The sequence below is a fragment of the Aspergillus caelatus genome, assembly GCF_009193585.1.
Source record: "Aspergillus caelatus strain CBS 763.97 unplaced genomic scaffold BDV27scaffold_59, whole genome shotgun sequence".
NCBI lineage: Eukaryota > Fungi > Ascomycota > Eurotiomycetes > Eurotiales > Aspergillaceae > Aspergillus > Aspergillus caelatus.
Window position 1 is genome coordinate 64,594 of NW_022475322.1, and position 18,534 is coordinate 83,127.

Below are 18,534 nucleotides of genomic sequence, written 5' to 3' on the forward strand. Positions count from 1 at the left end.
TTCACTCTGGTGCTGTTTAGATCGCGATTGCTGGTTGTTCGAATAGCGGCCCTCCGAAATTCCACCCTTGATCTCTATAAATCGAAATTTCAATGACTGGGGCATTTTGGCTGGCACCTGGTGTGTTAGTTGTAAACTGAAGCTGCTTTAATATGTTCTCCTCCAGGACGGTTGCTAGCAGCTTTTATAGTTATTACAACACTACCTATCGCGGATTATAGCTGCCATTTTTCGATCAAACTCAACCAACTGCAGCCTCTTTGCGGGAGTTACAACAGGGCAATGGGTTATGGCGACTGTTGTATGCTAAACTCCTTCATTTGATCCAAAAGTTCTCTGAGATCATCGCACGAGTCCATACATGCTGGGCAAGTAGAGGCCATGGAACCGTCCATTATTGTTTTGTACGTGGCCCTTTTGTTGTGTCCTCAATTAAATGGGCTTCCCAATGGAATCTTTTGTGCAGGAATCTTCTAACATCTTTTCATTTTGTAACAGATACTCGTTTGTTTCTCCCTTTCATTGTCGTCCGCCACTGAGGTGCTTGGCATATTCAGATGGAGATCCCCTAGTCTCAGCTTGTGTGGTGTGATGAAAGATTTGTCTAGCAGCCAGAGCGTTAGAGTTAATATTGGCTGTTAGGATACGTATAGTTAAGATAATCGAACATTTCTCTTGTCAACTGATTATGGTCTGCTATTTCTCTATGCATCTTGGCCTTAATCAAGAGTCTGAGGGGTGGACGTGGAGGAGTAGCCGAGGCTTTTATATAAGCAGCCGTTATCAACCGCGAAATCAAGTCCAGCAGCCTCCAACTTAGACTATAAAAGGATTAAATCCCTCCAAACCCCCCATGAATATAAATAAACCAGACTCCACCCCCGCTTCAACCCATTTCGGCTTCCACACTGTTTCGCTATGCAACTGGCCTACCCGACCAAGGCTAGATTGCGCACCAGGACAGGTTGTCTTGAATGTAACTTGAATAAACCCTGAAAAACAAAAGAAAAAGAAGGGAAGAACGCTAATATCAACCAGGCCGCAGTCGCCGTAAGAAATGTGATGAAATCCCACCACAATGCGGAGGCTGCGCGAAAAAAGGCCTCAGATGCAATTGGCCTTCGCACAACAGCCAAACTGTTGATCGTAGGCGACGGGGCGCAAAGATTGACACTACGATGAATGAGAATTTGAGTACCCAATTCCGTTGCAAGGCTTTCAGACCAGACGACCATATTGACATGTATACCCATTTTGCCACTGTGGTACTGCCAGGTATGGTCCGGCAGAATTGTGCTGCTGAGTACAACGACCAAACCTATATGCTCCAGCTTGCACTCGACTTTCCTCCATTAATGGCGATCATGATTGGAATTGCTGCGGTATATCTACAAAATGAAAGGTTGACCTTAGAAAGTTACCTTTTCTCGTTACATGGCCTACGGAGTCGCATGGCGCATTGTGCAGATGCTGCTAATGAGGATGCTATCTTAGCTTCGACAATCCTTCTTTGTGTTATGGAGGCAATACAATTCTCACCCCTTCACTGCTGGAGAATGAGCTGATTGATGCTTAGAATCTTCGCCCTGGCGCAACACCCAACATCGGGTTACATGCGACTGCCGCCGGAGTGATATTGTCTCGACGAAGCTCATCAGGGCTAAAGCAAGTTGACCCCTTCGAACGCGTCTGTGTGGAGTCATTCCTGTATCACAGCACGCTTATGATGCTGTTTGAGCCATCGCTTGATGCACTGCAGCGTGTGAATCCTACCATGGACCTTGCTCGATATTTCAGCGAGCTTCCTCCTCCAATGTCCCAACCCATTCTAGACGCATCCTATCCATTTTTCCTTCTTATTGCGGACGTAACACGGTTGGCCCGGAGTGCGCATCCATTGACCGACGCCGAGATCCAGACTTATTCACACTTATTAGCCAGTCTCTTGCATTACGATCGGAACTTCAATCATGGCAACCCTACAATGAGTTTGTATTTGCTAACCATGCGAATATTACTGCTAAAGGTGGATCCTCTGTTATCCACCGTTGAGGCGACAGAGCAAATCCATCACTTATCACCGAACGGCTTTTCCATTCTAGACTCCTTGAACGTGAACCAATATCTCCTCGGATTTTCACTATGGCCTGTAGCAGTCCTGGGATCTATTGCAACCACAGCTAACGAACAATACATTGTGCAAAGCAAGATCACTTCACTAGCTCGCAGACAACACGGACAAGCTACGCGGCTATTGGACCGGCTCAAGACAATTTGGACTACACCGGAGGCTGGAAACTCTAAGTTACTGGTGCATCGACTACACATGCTAGTGAAAGGTGTCTGATTCTTATCTACTACCATGAAATATTCCTTGGTCAAACCTGTCAGAAACATGCCAAGATCATGCCGACTTGCTTGCAAGCACGCTCTCAACAATTTTGGCGTGCTGCATCAACCTTTCATCCTTCAGTCGGCGACCAATGAGCTGCACGTGGCAGGGGGCGTTTTCAACCTCTTTTGGGCAATCTATCAGGGTCAATATCTCATATCGGGGTGGCTCGTAATCTGGATTGGAAATTCTTACATGGAGGGATATACGCGACATCTCGCACATATTCCGCATCAGCGGCCTCATTAGCCTTTCCGAAAGGAATAACACAGGCGGGATACTATTTTGATACGGTTAGCTCGGAACTCCACCAACAAGGAATAACAAATACTCACATCAACTAGGTTTGCCAAGACAGTATAAACCGGAATTCCATAAGTATCATGGGGCCCCGCGCAGCTCTGGTTTCCTGGGCCGATGATCACGTCGAGTCGGTTCTCCACATACACACGGCGCATGATCGCCGCCACGTTGGCTCGTGCCACATTCAGATCGAACAAATCTCGCAGTGTCGATTCTGGATCGTTACCTTCCAGATTGTACGTGTAACGCAGGGACTTGATGAAAGGTTCTCCACTTCTTGAGACGTGTTTTACCTGTGTTTGGTCGGGATCGATTCGGAAGAACCGGAATGATATATCTGACGCTTCGTTGATACACTGGATCTGACCCGAGAGGTCCACAATACGATGGCCTGCTGCTGCAAGCTTTTCGACCGCTGTTTTCAATGTGCGTCGCATATTCGGATGCAAGGGAACCTGCGGGTCTTCAGGGAGAACTCCGATAGTAAGGGTGGGAGCAGCTGGGGGAGCCGGTTCTATCCAAGGAAAGCCAAGAACATTGTCGTCGAGGTCATCAACAGGCGCCTCCATGACCACTCGCAGCAGAAGCTCCGCGTCACGAGCTGAGTGACATAATGGTCCCGCCACTGGTGCTATGCCCGTCATTCCTGGACGGGCCGCGCTGCTCTGGCCTGCGTACGGTACACGACCAACACTAGGCTTGAAACCAAACGTACCGCAGCACAATGCTGGGATCCGGATGGAGCCTGCGATATCGGTGCCAATGCCTAGAAGAGACCCACGCAAGGCTATGAGCGCTCCTTCTCCACCACTGCTACCGCCTGCGGTCAGGTTGCGGCGGTGTGGGTTCAGAACACGACCAAACACGTTGTTTTCAGAATCGGCCGTCATCATCGTCTGGGGAACGTTGGTCTTGACGTATAGTACAGCGCCCGCAGCTAGAAGGATCTCCACCAAGGCGGAGTTCTGGGAGGCCTCGGGTCGGTCGAGGAACGAGACCAGGCCAAGAGAGGAGTGCACGCCTTGGACATTGAATGTTTCCTTCAGACTGATTGGCAGGCCGTGCAGTGGACCCATCGGTTTCCCGGTCGTCTGGAGGTACTCATCCAGCTCTTTAGCCCGTGCCAGTGCTTGTGGAAACATGGTCTCCGTCAAGCAGGAAGTAATCTGTTGGGCAATGGCGGCGCGCTTGCAAAACGCAGTAGTAACCTCCATGGCTGTGAGCTCTAGGGCAGCAAGCTTGTCCCGTAGGGCAGTAGCATCAACGGTTTCTGTGATCTCCAGCTCTTTGGGAGTGAGGATACCGCAGCGTTGAGGGATAGCAAGTACTCCTTGCTCGTCATCGACATCCTGCAGGATGCTTGCAGGTACTCGCCATTCTTTGGGGATTTTGGCGGCGGCTTCGGCCTGTTTAGCCGCAGCTTTCTGTTGCCAGTCGGGGATAGTCATGGTTTATTGTGGTATAATCAGGAAACTTGATCAATGTACATGTTTATCAATCGACTGAATAGCATTATTTATACCCTAGCATGAACCCCGCAAGAGTTATTTCTTGGTTGGCGATGATATACCAGCCAATCATAGACTTTTGCGCGCGAGAAGTATATTTGAGCCCTTCAGCTTCTCAGATTTGCTCGGATAGCCCGGTCCAGGACCCACCATACTAACGAGACAACATAAGCAAGTCCAGGCGTGCGGGGTTGGCCAGAACTTCGTAAATGAGTGAGTGATAAGTGGATACGCTAGCCGAACATCACCTCACCAGTCTCTAGCTTATCTGCTGAGTGGCTTATCATCCAGAATGTAACAGTAGTCAGGGGTCTATCCGAGCCCTAATCCATGACCTGGATGCTATCCGAGTAATCCGGGTAGTCCCTCATGCAATTAGTGTCCAGCCACCGTAATATTAACTAGCTTCTTGAAAATTTCTTCTTCCTAAGTCTTGAAGACAAACAAAGCTTTTTACAAAAGTTAGGCAAGGAAAATGGCAATGACGGCAATAACAAAGCAAGTAGTCCAGAAGGCGATCGATGAATATATCGCGGGGTTGCAACCGTCTTTACGCGAGTTAAATCTCAAGGTAATAAATATATTACATCACCTGTTGCTGACCCCCGGGTTTGGAAAATTTTGACAATCATCCTAGATTCACGAAAACCCAGAATTGGCTTACAAAGAACAACAAGCCCATGATGTACTATGCGAATTCCTCGAATCTCAGGGGATCCCAACTACCCGCCATGCCTACGGCCTGAAGACAGCATTTGAATCTCTTTCCGGTAATCCTACCGGGCGCTGTGTCAATTTTAACGCCGAATACGATGCCTTACCTGGAATCGGACATGCATGCGGTCACAACCTCATCGCAACCGCCAGTGTCACCGCGTTTTTGGCCTTGGCCTTCGCCATTCAGAAGTTCAATCTTCCAGGACAAGCGCAGTTGCTGGGAACTCCCGCTGAAGAAGAAGGTGGAGGTAAAATCGATCTCATTCGGGCAGGTGCCTATGAGAAGGCCGATGTATCTCTGATGATGTATGGCATCTACTATCGCGACCACTCCTGATTTCTAGAATATGCTGACATATTCAAGGCACCCTATCTCGGAAGAAGAACTCATCTCTCACAAGATCTTGGGTATCGCAGGCCAACCATCTATCTCTTGCTACGATATCACTGCCGTCTATCACGGGGTTAGTGCCCATGCGGCGGTCAATCCCTGGGAGGGTATTAACGCCCTTGATGCCGTCGTGGCTGCCTACAACAATATCTCAATGTTGCGGCAGCAGCTTCGCCCCGACGAAAGAGTGCATGGGGCAATTTTACAAGCACCCAGTATTACCAATGCCATTCCCGAGCTCACCCGCACCATATACACCATTCGCAGTCGTACAATGGAGAGAACACGACTCCTCGGTACTCGGGTGCGCCGGTGTTTAGAAGCGGCTGCCCTAGCCACCGGATGCAAAATCGAACTCGAGGAAGATCAAATCTATGGTGACCTTGTAGTGAACCCACCGCTCTGTAAGGGTTTCGCAGAGTACATGGACGATCAGGGAATACGCGTTGTGGCGACTGATGATACTTTGATGGCTGGGTCTACCGATCAAGGGAATGTGTCGCAAATTATGCCAGCTCTGCATGCCGTTGTCGGTATTCCGGTTAGTAATGGTGCTAAGAACCATACGCGAGAATTTACCGCCGCCGCCGCGAGTGATGAGGCACATCGGAGGACTATTCTGGCTGGGAAAGCGATGGCTATGACAGGGTGGAGAGTCCTTGTAGATGAGGACTTTTATCGAGATGTGAAGGACGCTTTTCCGTTGACGCAGAAGGATACGCGCTAACTACCCGTTACCCATTCAACCTTGAATGTATTAAGCCTAAGAAGCGGAGCTGCATTATAACACTTGTATACTATATAAATTCGGTACAGAGGGCTACCACAGCCCCGGCTACTCCCAATCACGTTGCGTGTTCAGTGGTATTCCTGAGATTCGAGACACCACTTGGGTGGAATAAGTGCTGACCATTGCAGATCAAGTAGGCGAGTGAGACACCTGACAAGCGATGACAACGATTCAATCAAGGACCAACCCACCATATGATATAGTATAATCTAGGATAAAGTGAATATGCTACCTAATATCTCAATAAGGGCTCATTCTCCCTGTCTGCTGTCACTGTCCTCTTCATTCTTAAGAGAATCAAGAATAAGATCCCCTGTAGGGTTGAAAAAAAACCAAATGGTCCACAGCCGCCCAGCCAACAAGCTGGTACCAGCTAGTGAAATACCCCCATGTCTTGAAGAAATCGGACAGATTATAATCAAGGCGCACACGATATACCCAACTCAAACCTAGAACCCCGAATACCACGGCTTGGCTTGCTAATCCGGTGAGGCTTAACGCTGCATGACCGTGCCGCTTATCTTATGGACAATCATTGTTCCAGGATTGACGTCTAGAGCTTAAATAACGGATAAATGATTTTAGCACTAACTTAAACCTCTAATTGAGAATACATATGGAATACAAAGCGAATACGGTGGTGCAAAAGCAGGTTGCGCTGTGCTTAATATTCTAGTAGTAACTGAATGATCCTGCTTCCCACCTGGTCAAAGTTCAATCTTGATATAGGTAGCAGATGTTTGCAGATTTACTAGCTGTGGGCATACCAATCTTTGTACGAACATTAATTGGATATTGAGGTAGCTAGCTAGCTAGTACGATTCCGTCTCACACCCTCCTAAGCTTTCTTAAACACGTTACGACAAGGGCCAGGATTCCACGGCTATACCTGCAAGAACCACGCTGTAGGGGAAACATCGTTGCTTATTAGACATGTTATAATCCATTGCTATATTGGGCTGAGCGGGATTACGCGCAAATTCTTCCCAATTTTTCACCGTTTTTGCATGAGAAATGTATTAGGCAAAAGGAGGCTCATCCACAAGACGTAGAATTTGCGCGTAATTCCGCGCAGCTACCAACGTTGTAAATTTTCAACGCTCTAGACGGTAATACTAGGAGGGTGGAAGGTCTTCTGGCCTACACCCTCCTAGGCGACGGCGAGGCTAGCGCTGTTCAGCTATCCATAGATTGGCAACGAGCTCGTTGGGGAAGTCGGACCACATGGCGGTCATTACAAACTACGGCCTATGAGGCTTTTCTTGGCCCGCGCAAATATTTGCGGAAATTTTCCTGGCTACAATTAAGTCGGCAAAAGAAGGCATGATACAGCTGATTCGCCGACCCTTCTTCTGGAATTCAGAATAAGGTGGACCATGGAGGCTGAGTGCACGCAAGACGAACAATTCTGACTCGACTTGGGGGTCGGAGTCGCCTAAGGAGCTCGAATCAGAAATCTATATAAGAAGGTAGCGGGGGACCGTTGATTGAGTCTGCATTTTTTCAGTCAACAAGGAAGATGCATTTTACGAGACTTTTGCTCCTTCTTGGAGCGCCGTCCGTCTTAGCCAAATGCAGATGTGTACGTTCCGTCACCTCAACTTGTATGGCCTGAACGTGCATATCAGAGGCCAAACTAATTTGTCAAATTCATACAGACCCCAACCGATGACTGCTGGCCCTCAGCTTCCAAGTGGGAGGGTCTCAACAACGCCGTTCACGGACAACTAATCGCCAACGAACCTCTTGCCAAATCCTGTTACGATGGGCTTGGCAAGAATTCCAAACAGTGTCAGAGCATCAGCAAAGTCTACCAGGAAGCTTTCTTCCGGGAGGCATCTCCCATTGGATTCGCATATCCCGTTGTTGACACCTGCGCCCCGATAAATGCCTCCATAGCTGGAAGCACAGTGTGTGATTTGGGTAGCGCGTCCGTCTACAGTGTCAATGCAACCAAGGAAGCCGACGTTGCAGCTGGTATCAAATTTGCCAAGGAAAACAATGTCCGACTGGTGATTAAGAACACTGGTCATGATGTCAGGGCACGGTAAGTGATCCTTTCCATTCTTGACAGACACGAACTAACAATGCCGATCTGATAGATCCCAAGGATACGGCAGTCTGTCGATCTGGATGAAGCATATTAAGCCTGAGCTTCAGTTCCAAGAGAAGTATGGGCCGTCCAACTCTTCATGCCAGTCAACCTGGACCGGGAGTGCAATTGTTGTGGGAGCCGGATATATCTGGAACGAAGTATACACCTTTGCGGCCAAACATAACCACATTGCTGTTGGTGGTTCGTCCAAGGTAAATATCCAACTCCCTGGGATATATGTACTTACGTTGCTAATCGTAGGCTTTAGACTGTCGGTGCTGTCGGAGGCTACCTTCAAGGAGGTGGACATGGTCCCGCTAGCCATGACTTCGGATTGGCAGCAGACCAGGTGCTCGAATTCAAGGTTGTGCTCGCGTCGGGTGAAGTTGTCACCGCTAGTGCATGCGAGCACGTAGAACTCTTCACAGCCCTCCGCGGCGGCGGTGGCGGCACGTTTGGTGTTGTAGTGTCGGCCACTATCAAAGTATACCCTACGCGTCCCGTTCTGAAGCATTCATTAACTATCGCGGCATCGAGCACTAACATGTCCGCTCTAATTAATGCCTCCGTGTCAGTTCTCTCTAAATACCCCTTCCTCTCGGACGCGGGCTTCTCTGGAAATGGACAGCTTAATCGAGTGCTTGGAACGAAATCTGCCTACAGTCATAATTTCGTGAAGATGCTCTCAAGAAATTTCTCTTCTTCCAACTCGTCTTCCGAAATTGAAGAGGCAAAGAGGGTCATAAACACGCAGTTGGTTGAATTCCTCCGACCACTCAACGGGACCGAACTCTCTGTTATCTCAACTTTTGAGAAGTATGATACGTTCCAGGATTACTTCGACAGTGGAAATCACGAGTCACCAGCATCAAACAATCCCAGTCCTGTCATGATATCGCGATTTTTCGATAAGGAGTCGCTGGTCAACAACCAGAAGAACCTCACCGCCATGTTCCACGCAATCTTCCCTCAGAGAGTCTCTAAGGTTCAGGCCGTGGCATCCTTGCTGGAGTTCTGTCTCGTCGGTGGTGGAAAAGTCCTACAAGCCCAGCCGCATACGGCTGTCCACCCCGGCTGGCGGAAGACATATATGTTCGCAGAGAATTATGATGTGCCACCATCTGATAGCGGGATGCAAGGAGTGCGACAGGTCAGGGACTACGCCACATCGAAGAAACTTGAGGCGATGAAGGCAGCGGCTCCTGGCCTGGGCACATATTTGAATGAAGCCGATCCGTATGACCCGGACTGGAAACAAGACTTCTATGGAGATCAATACAACTGGTTAAAATCGGTCAAGCAAAAGTATGATCCCGATGAGGTGTTCTGGTGCTACCGTTGCGTTGGCTATGAGGGCTGGGAGGAGATCACAGGCCCAACACTTTACGGGCCCCTGTGCCAGACGAAATAATTCTGTTGAATTCTCAAACCAGAAGTCATTTACGGTTGACAGTTTTTCTTTCAATGTCTTTCTTGGACTGTCCTTCTTTGATGGTTGTCCTCGGCGACACCATTGCACTGTGTTCATTTACGATGTAGAAGGTGGTGATTCTCACGTTTTTGAGGTTTAATGAGAATTTATATGGGAAATTAAATTGGCCATGGGTTAGTCCCATCTCGCGAGGCTTTTAAGTATAGAACAAGTAACTACATCAATAATTCTGGTAGACACTAATAATGCAGTGGTCGTGAACGAATGAAGAAGGGTCAGAATTCTTGAATTAAATTGTGGCTATTTAAGTATTACAATATAATCCTGCTCAATACGCTCGTTATTGTCCTAAATATAAGGGCGTTTATAGGTCATCCTAGTTGCGATAGCGAACATATTGGTTGACGTTTTCTCGTTGAAGCTGAAGCAGTTCACCGTTGGACAAGAGATCAGAAAATCGTCATCCCTCCTGTCCCTTGAGCCTCTACGCAAATGCCGTAAAATTTTCTTCTATTCCGCACTCGGCTATCCCTCTTTAAGTCGTCCATGTCGAAGATTGATAGCGAGTGGGCCTATTCTCAAGTCTATGGCTGCCTGAACGATTTCAGCCTCCAAATTGCGCGCAAATTGTGGACCGCGCAATTAATTCCAGCCCGACAGCGCAACTTCGCGCAAATTAAGTGATCGGCTCCACCATGCGCTTAGCGTGTGGAGTTGACCCTGCGTAATACGCCGATCGAAGGCTTATTTGCGCACCTAATTGCGCGTGGCGAAGTCATTGCGCGACATTCTCACTGCGCTTCCTATGAACAGCGATTTAGTGTTGAGGGCTAAGCAACGCGAGGCCTCAGGGCTGAGCTTGGCCTTTGCCTAGTGGAGAATGCAGATCGGCAGCACCCCCTCGTCATGTCAGCTTTGTGCTGGTAGATATAAGGTAAGTGACTTCGCAGTTGTTCCTTGCATTTCATCTTCTTTTGAACAAGTGATTCATTCAACGTTGTCGGTCTAGCGTTTGGTTACTATACAATATGGGCCTTCTAATTCCGAGAGCTGGCAGCTATGGCTGTGCTATACCCGACCACCTTGAGCAATGTGAGAGATTGTTACATCTTTTGCAGATTAACTGGAATTACTGACAAGTGAATAGATGGCAGCGACCCTTTTGTGGGGAATCTCACATTCTACCAATTTAACATGATCGTATCCGGCGTTTGCACTGTGATAGTATTAATTTTGATCTTTGGCCTGATGGGGCGACATGCGATGCGGATGAGCAACCCTAAAGAACAACTGAAGTAAAGATCCCCGACAACGTGGGAAAGTTTCTACGATGCTAACAGAACTGCTCATAGGATAATGCGAATCTGCAACCTCATCCCCTCTTACCAAATCCTATCCTTCATCTCAATATGTTTTCCAAACTCTTATATCTACCTACAAGGGTTCACAGAGGTGCTCCAGGGTGTGGCTCTATACGCCTTCCTCATGCTACTCTGTGACTTCATGGCTCCCGATGATGAAAGTAAAGTGAAATTCTTTTCTTCACTTGAGACGAACAGACAGTGGCAGCCGAAGAAGAAAAGGAACGGTCTTGCGTTCTTGGAGGTCAGTCATTCGACTGCAGAGAAAGAACTAACAGAATTACTGACCCATCGTCTGGTTTTAGTTGACTTGGTACTCCGTGCTTCAATATCCAGTCATTACCTGGATTACCGCTGTCTCCCAAGTGGTGACCCAGTCACTACACGTTTACTGCCTCGACAGTACAGAGCCTCATTTCGCTCATGTTTGGGTATGTACCATCTTGTCATATGGGCATCCTTGAGTTGTAGCTAATAGAATCATTAGCTCCAAGTAATCACCTCGCTATCGACATCAGTAGCCATCAACGCCATCCTCCAATTCTACATGAAAATGAAGGGATACATGACACAGCACAGACCACTACTTAAGCTGATGGCATTCAAGCTGATCATCGGAGTAATTCTCCTGGAGAAGGTAAGCATCTACCTCAAGATACAGCGCGAAGAAGGAATACTTACCACCAACCTCTAGATCCTTTTCCTCATCCTTACAGGAACAAATATTCTCAAGCCGTCCGCCTCAATGACCTACATCGACGTACTGATGGGCCTCCCAACAATGGTAATCTGCGTGCAGATGGTCCCACTCTGTTTCCTTGTCCTCTACGCCTACCGCACGGAACCCTACGAGATCAAAATCTCACCGCGCACCCTCCGACCCCGAGAATACCAGACCGTCGAGTCCGATGCCGACGAGGAGACCTTGATGAGCGGCTTCCAGAAACGGTACCAAGGTGGTCGCTGGGGATTGTATGCCTGGGCTGTTTATTTAAATCCGCTGGCGCTGTTTCAGGATGTCAAGGCGGCTTATGATATGATTCATAGTGCGCGAGCTGTGCAGAAGACTCATGCGAAGGAACAGGAGCAGGAGGAGATGGCGAGATATGAGAGGAGGCATGAGAGTGGCGAGGGGGCTTGAGGAGCTACAGCTGTATTCCGTATTCGCTGGGAATTGCTCGCGTTATAGACTTTATTGATGCATTATGAACATTGTCCAGTTTTGATTTAACTATATGAATCGCGTTATTTGTTTCGGCGAGCGAGCAATAACATCCGTGCAGTTACTACTATCTGAAATTTAGCTGCAACTCTTCATGCTTCCACCTCTTATCTTCTCTAACCCAGTTTTCTGGGATCGCTTTGCTGCCATTTTATGGGTAGATGGTCAATTTTACAAACTTTATCAACTACAGGTTATCCGATATGCTTCTAATGCCTGTGGCAGCTCTCCTGAGTCCTGGTGTGAATTGTTCATTCCAGCGCATTTAGCCTTAATCTAGTTGAACGGATTCTGGGTAACAAATGAAGTTTGTTTAATCTTATTAAAATCTACTAAAAACTCAAACACTAGTCATGACACATGCTGTCTGATAATATAACCTTCTACGTCATGCCCCTTCACATCCCAGAAATATTCATTGGCTCAGACCCAGGGTCAGAGCTCAAGCCTGGGGCCCAATCAAATAGATTCAGTGAAGGATCAAAAGGAACGAACGATCCAACATGGGGCCATAAGTTCGATGAATCCCAGAAGGGCGTATCGAAATCCACACCGATCGAAGAAACATCAATTGAATCAAGGGAGATGTTGAACAAATTCAATGCTTCATCGCACTTTGTGCCTTGTGATAACTCTGTCCTCAGCCGTTCCAGGGTACTGTGTAAACCATAGATAATCTTGCTACTCGCGGCATAGACGCAGCCAGTTGCAAAAGCAGACTTCGTTGAGTTCCACGGTGAGGCTGCCATCTTGGCAATACATCTCGCACATTTAGAAAACAGCTCCAGCTGTTTCTCGAAATTTCGAGCCAGATGCCCGAAAACCCGTACTTGCACGAAGTTGTTTTCGACAAGGTTTTTGCACACAAAAACGATCGGATAAACCACATGTTGAAGTGGAGCATTGAACGCAATGCCGTCGATCTTCAATTCGGCGCACTCTAGGAACGTCTCTAGCACGCGCACGAGTTGTTGCGGATAGGCTTGTCCGAAGCGTCTGAGAAATGCAGATAGATACTGGCCCGGAGCATCGGGAGGGCTATTCACGCTCCCGGCGACTTGGTCGACGATTTGGAGGGATTCCCTTGAGTTAATATCCGGATCCCCGTCATTCTTTCCTTCGATAAGCCTTGTTCTCAGTACTGCGGTATAGAGTAGGCCTAGACCACATATTCCAGCAAACACCCAGTGGAATTTCATCTCTAGCAGAGAACGGGCGGCTGATAGATCTTCCCATCTTTCCTGACCAGTAGCGTTCACTAGTAAAGATTTAGAGACTTGGATTTGCTCCTGGCACTTTCTTTCCACCTCCTCCACAACCAGGAACAAACTCTCCGGGGTACCCCAGCATTGTTTTGCATTTATCAGTCCCTCGAGCAGGACATAAAATGACATGTTCCATTGAATGTGAAAAATCACTGTTGGTGAGCACTCGCGGGATTGTAACACATGTCGATAAGCATCGATATGAGGCTGCATATGGCCAATTATGTCCCGCATTGCAGGTAGAGTCTTCGACAAGAAGCCATCGAGGCCACAATCGAGGCAAAGAATCTTCAATTCCTGCACAGAACCGGCAAAGCACCACTCGAAGTCTAGATTCTGTGGGTTCATGAGCTCATCAAAAAAGGAGGCATGTCGTCTGGGTAGTATGTTGAGTCTTTCTGCAATTCTACAGGCAAGATGGACGTACACCTCGGGGCTGACTGCCTTGTGCGCGACAAACTGTGAGGTGGCCAAGAGAGTGGGTCTGAATTCGGCTAGGAAGAGACAGACAGCAATGGAATCTGGATGCGTGGGTGGTGAAAAGATGAATTCCTGTCCGTACGACGAAACTGCCCGCTGAAGACTCTGTTTTACATGTGGATATTGCTGAGCAGGGGCTTCGGCAATGTCGAAAGATGTTAAGCAAAGAAGGGCAAAAAGAAGGGTCGTGGCAGAGTTGGTGGAAGAGACTTCCTCTGAGAATAATCGATTTCTCAGATCCACCAGAGTTGGTGTTTTTGGAAGATAGAATTGATACCAAACTAAGCTTGACATGATTAAGTAAAGGAAAAGATGCAAGCTTATCGGTGCACTCACTAACTGTCTAGTAAGATGGCCATATCATTACTGATGAGATCCGAAAGAGGTTGGCTCCAGCGCGACGTTGCGTGAGTAATCTCGCATCCAAATGCGGCATCTTTCCCTAATACGGAAGACATAAAGGCATTGGATTCGGTCATAGATCGGAAAATGGCCCTTTTGCCTGGTTGTTGCGGTGGGTGAGGGTTGCCGCCACCTTTTGAGTGGATATGCTCTTCTCCCGTAGTAGCTTCTGAGAATAAATATTCCTTTATCTCCAGATCTGACAACGCTGTTGTGACTTCATCCTCTTTTTCTTCTAACTTCTCAAGAGGTGCCGATCGTTTGTTTTGTGGGGGTTTGCGCTGGCTGGATTTCGCAGCTGGACGCCCCAGAGTGTTCCGCTCGATAATACATTCTAGATTGAGATTGCGACACCGTTCGCAAGAGGTCTCCGGTGGCTGGGGAACACCCAAAGGGCCCATACCCCCGAGACTAGGTAGAACACATTTAATCTTCCTTGACCTACATCCATGACAGATTAAGCGTGCATATCTACCCCGTGGACCCCGTTCAGTCCTCCGGTCATGCTGCATAATCTAGGCGCGGTACTTTGCGTGGGGCAACAGCGGGGTCGAAAGAAGTAGAGCCAAGCTCGCCTTGCGAGAATGAATATACGAGACACTAAGTTTAATACAGACAGCCCTGTCTTCCCAATGATGGGCAGGAGAATACCAGAAGTGTTCGTTTGGCGCAGTCTCCGCGCAGCTTTTGGCCCCCATGTCGATCTGGTGGAGGATGAAATGCTCAGCTCAGCTCAGCTCAGCACTGCTGGTGGATCTTCTGGACGGAAGAAAGAACAACTTATTCGCTCCGGTCTATTCTTGGCATTCATCCTGGAGACCCCAAAGTGTATTTTCCTATTCTAGTAATTTCATGCCTCAGACACGTACCTAACCTACAACAAGATACGGATAGGCCTCCCTGCATCTTCTACATAGACCAGGTGTCGGGTTCCGTGAAGTTCCACCGGATCTTCATATAGTAGTGTTTAGTGCGATCTTACATGGCAAGATATTGTATTATATAGCCACTTCACCCGTTTTCAACAACGCTTTAGGAACCTGTAATTTCTGAGCACTACTTATAGCACTAAAGGCACGGGACAAAGTAAGTAATTCCAATCAGTAAAAGGCAAAATACGACTAGTGATTTCAGTTGTTAAAAGTGAAATATTTACACTATAGCTAAAGTAGCAGTATATGTCTTGATTCTGACAGCGCGGAACCATAATTCTTATCATTTGTTTACGACAAAGAAGGCTTGGATTTAAGGTACATATATAGCTACTTTAAATTACTAGAGAATTGAAAATTCTATTCTAAGGACAATTTAAAATAACCTTTGGAGTAAGGAGCCATGGATATTTGGTGGAGTCGGTTCGAGTAGTGTGAGAGTGGGAAACTTCTCCATATCCCCAACAATGGGGTTCACTAGCATCTGTCATCAGATCAATCGTCAATGCTATGACACGACTTAGGCCAGCTAAACAGCGGTAACGCTGCCAGTGGAGGACTGAGCACGCAACCGACATTTTGGCAGCGAATGGAACGGCCCGATAGGGCTTTGTTGTTCTCCACAGTGACGATCAACTTCGATGTGGGAGCTGAACTGAATGAGGGGTTTTCTTTTGAATCGCAGCTGAGGATGTTTTCGCAAACAGCTGAAGATCGAGAACTCCACTCAGCTAATATGATTGGCTGGTTTTGATGGTGATCGCGGTGGTCCATCCTGCCAGACGTGTCAAGCTGTTAGTTGAAGGCAGCCATATGTGGAATTAAAAGGATGGTGGGGCTGCAATAGATAAAACATCTATATAAGGGCGAGAGTGATCCTGGAACGTACTTCAATCCCATCTTCTCTGTGCTCGGGCTGTATATATACATCTATCACCAAACATGACGTGGACAAGAGAAGTGGAAACTCTGCCTCCCCTCCCAACAGACCTCTCTTCCGTCGCACCTGGAAAATATGCCGTCAAATGTGAAAGTTCTGACGAAGTCACGGCCCATGATCAATACATACAGGCCAAGGTCTGGTTCAAGCTACCGGTATAGTTCTCCACTTATCGATATCTAGCGATATTATGCTAATATGCACAGGTACTGACGGAGTCGTTCATCGACCGTCTCAAAAACGTCCAACTTTTTGCCAAGTCCAGAGACCAGGGATATGTGAGCGACTGAGACGCTGGTACTTGGACCTGGTTTGAGCTTGTTCTCCTGGGCAATGGTCATACGAAAAACCCGCTTATCAGAGATAACGTGGAATTTATTTGGAAGAGTCATTTTAGCCCAATGGAAACAGAAGAATACCAATGGGTCAGTACTTTATTGAAATTCAGTTGGGCATTGTCTTGCAATCTCACATTCTCACATATTGTGGCTATCTAGAATGAGAGCCCGGTTTTCGATACCGAGCATAATTTACTACGTTCGCTTCAAGTATGTCTATACCCTTACCTGACAGGATTTAGCTGATGGTTTATGACTAGCCTGGGCAATTCATTGGTGTTCGTAACTGTGCTCGTTTCCCTGGTTGGTGGATATTTGTTGAGAAGGGATACCTGGCCGTTGAAATCGGTGATAAACCAGGTATGAATTTAGGTGAAGGAATACGAACCTATTACTCACTGAATATAGTCACGCGCTTGCCACCTCAATTCGGCGAGTTTAGCCTTTTGCAAGATACACTGCAGGAAGTAAATGAGAAATTGCCAACTGAGTACGATCCGGCTGTTCCCCCCATGCGTGCTGATGGATTTGATGCGGGTACCGAGAGACCTTTGCGCGTTCTATCTTTGGGTAAGATCTATTCTTTACAAAAATTATGTTCGGGATCTTATACTGATATGTATCAGACGGAGGAGGTGTTCGGGGTCTCTCCTCCCTATACATCCTGCGTGATGTCATGCAGCGTCTCAACCCTGGGGGCAAACCCCCGAAGCCTTGTGATGTGTTTGATATGATTGCTGGTACCAGCACCGGAGGGTAAGACCACATATCCAATCCACAAGCAATACTCTATACTAAATTCATTGAGAATAGTCTGTGCGCCATTATGTTGGGCCGACTGGAGATGTCCGTTGACGAGTGCATCGAGGCATACAACAAATTCATGAACAAAATCTTCAATGTTGCTGTATGGAGGAAGAACTCGCGTCTCATCTCATCTGGAAGGGTTCCAGGTTCGATGCCGAGAATATTGAAGCGGTTATTAAGGAGGTCATGAAAGAGAAATTGGGTGACTCTGAAGCACCTCTCCTTAATGAACACGGCAAGTGCAAAGCGTAAGAGCCTTTCACGCTATTACAAAGAAAGGTTCCATGCTGATAGGCGCCCTAGTTTCGTCCTTGCCGTTCGCCAAGACGCCGCCAACAGCAAAGGACCTGTCCACCTGCGTTCTTACGTCAACACACAGCAGAAGTCTCTTCTTCCCAATGTCAAGGCGTGGGAGGCTGCTCGTGCAACATCTGCTGCTCCTACCTTCTTCCCGCCCATGGAGATCGCCACCGATAATGGGGTAAAGCACAAGTTGATCGATGCAGCTCTGGGTGCTAACAACCCTGTTGGATGGTGAGTCCAAGCAGCACCCCCCTCCTCCGCTATAACAATACGCCTCCTCTACCGAGTATTCTCTAACCCTCTTATCTAGGCTATGGAATGAAGTCCTGAGCGTCTTCGGTGCCGGCCGTCCCATTGACTGCATTCTAAGCATCGGCACCGGTATCCCCAAGAACCAAGTCTTTGGCGAAAGCGTCAAAGGTGCCATTACTGGCCTGGGAAGTGCAATCACAAACTCCGAGCTGGCCAACATTCTCTTCCGCACACTTATCGACGCATACGCCCCAGAGTCTAGACGGATGAAGTATTTCCGACTGAATGTTGGTCGCGAAATTGAGGATTGGCCAGAAAATGCTAAGGAGGAGGAGAATGAAGAGCTTGCTGAGATGGATAGTATTAAGCAAATTGGTGGGTTCATTGAAAGAACAGAACAGTATATCAAGGAACAAGAGCCTCGGATTCGTCGGTGCGCCAACACGTTGAACAGGCATTTGTTCGAAATCTACAACTAGACAGCCAATACTACTTCCCACTCCTGTATTCATTAGGGGTTTGTGCTACCATTCTTCAACCTTTCTGGTGCCTGAGAAACTACAGTCTTCTTTCCATTCCCGTGGTTGTGCTGAAAAGTCCCTGC

At 47.7% G+C, this 18,534-nt stretch overlaps 7 protein-coding genes across 7 annotated transcripts; 5 read left to right on the plus strand and 2 right to left on the minus strand.

The window, feature by feature from the left end:
- Positions 1 to 884: 884 nt before the first annotated feature.
- Positions 885 to 2,492, plus strand: BDV27DRAFT_96785 (Zn(II)2Cys6 transcription factor). Its single transcript, XM_032078077.1, has 3 exons — positions 885 to 976; positions 1,039 to 1,523; positions 1,577 to 2,492. The coding sequence occupies exons 1-3, from the start codon at positions 919 to 921 to the stop codon at positions 2,345 to 2,347; spliced, it is 1,314 nt and encodes a 437-aa protein (XP_031929037.1). The 5' UTR covers positions 885 to 918; the 3' UTR covers positions 2,348 to 2,492.
- BDV27DRAFT_144005 (amidase signature domain-containing protein) lies at positions 2,405 to 4,143 on the minus strand (the record flags this gene model as incomplete). The annotated part of the gene is made up of 3 exons (XM_032070191.1): positions 2,405 to 2,529; positions 2,588 to 2,672; positions 2,728 to 4,143. The coding sequence occupies 3 exons, from the start codon at positions 4,141 to 4,143 to the stop codon at positions 2,405 to 2,407; spliced, it is 1,626 nt and encodes a 541-aa protein (XP_031929038.1).
- A 486-nt stretch (positions 4,144 to 4,629) lies between these two features.
- Positions 4,630 to 6,333, plus strand: BDV27DRAFT_125955 (M20 family metallopeptidase). Its single transcript, XM_032066451.1, has 3 exons — positions 4,630 to 4,774; positions 4,841 to 5,226; positions 5,285 to 6,333. Exons 1-3 carry the CDS (start codon positions 4,679 to 4,681, stop codon positions 6,036 to 6,038), a joined length of 1,236 nt encoding a protein of 411 aa, XP_031929039.1. The 5' UTR covers positions 4,630 to 4,678; the 3' UTR covers positions 6,039 to 6,333.
- Positions 6,334 to 7,620: 1,287 nt separating this feature from the next.
- On the plus strand, positions 7,621 to 9,607 carry BDV27DRAFT_144007 (uncharacterized protein; the record flags this gene model as incomplete). The annotated part of the gene is made up of 4 exons (XM_032070192.1): positions 7,621 to 7,683; positions 7,760 to 8,148; positions 8,204 to 8,408; positions 8,465 to 9,607. 4 exons carry the CDS (start codon positions 7,621 to 7,623, stop codon positions 9,605 to 9,607), a joined length of 1,800 nt encoding a protein of 599 aa, XP_031929040.1.
- A 1,049-nt stretch (positions 9,608 to 10,656) lies between these two features.
- On the plus strand, positions 10,657 to 12,130 carry BDV27DRAFT_156391 (OSTA/TMEM184 family protein; the record flags this gene model as incomplete). Its single annotated transcript, XM_032072328.1, has 6 exons — positions 10,657 to 10,720; positions 10,776 to 10,923; positions 10,981 to 11,233; positions 11,295 to 11,420; positions 11,477 to 11,626; positions 11,684 to 12,130. The coding sequence occupies 6 exons, from the start codon at positions 10,657 to 10,659 to the stop codon at positions 12,128 to 12,130; spliced, it is 1,188 nt and encodes a 395-aa protein (XP_031929041.1).
- Positions 12,131 to 12,609: 479 nt separating this feature from the next.
- BDV27DRAFT_171226 (uncharacterized protein) lies at positions 12,610 to 14,392 on the minus strand (the record flags this gene model as incomplete). The annotated part of the gene is made up of 3 exons (XM_032075546.1): positions 12,610 to 12,659; positions 12,765 to 14,171; positions 14,359 to 14,392. The coding sequence occupies 3 exons, from the start codon at positions 14,390 to 14,392 to the stop codon at positions 12,610 to 12,612; spliced, it is 1,491 nt and encodes a 496-aa protein (XP_031929042.1).
- Positions 14,393 to 16,232: 1,840 nt separating this feature from the next.
- BDV27DRAFT_171228 (acyl transferase/acyl hydrolase/lysophospholipase) lies at positions 16,233 to 18,427 on the plus strand (the record flags this gene model as incomplete). The annotated part of the gene is made up of 10 exons (XM_032075547.1): positions 16,233 to 16,385; positions 16,449 to 16,508; positions 16,548 to 16,655; positions 16,829 to 16,928; positions 16,977 to 17,138; positions 17,195 to 17,324; positions 17,382 to 17,475; positions 17,514 to 17,623; positions 17,679 to 17,909; positions 17,989 to 18,427. 10 exons carry the CDS (start codon positions 16,233 to 16,235, stop codon positions 18,407 to 18,409), a joined length of 1,569 nt encoding a protein of 522 aa, XP_031929043.1. The 3' UTR covers positions 18,410 to 18,427.
- Positions 18,428 to 18,534: the final 107 nt, after the last annotated feature.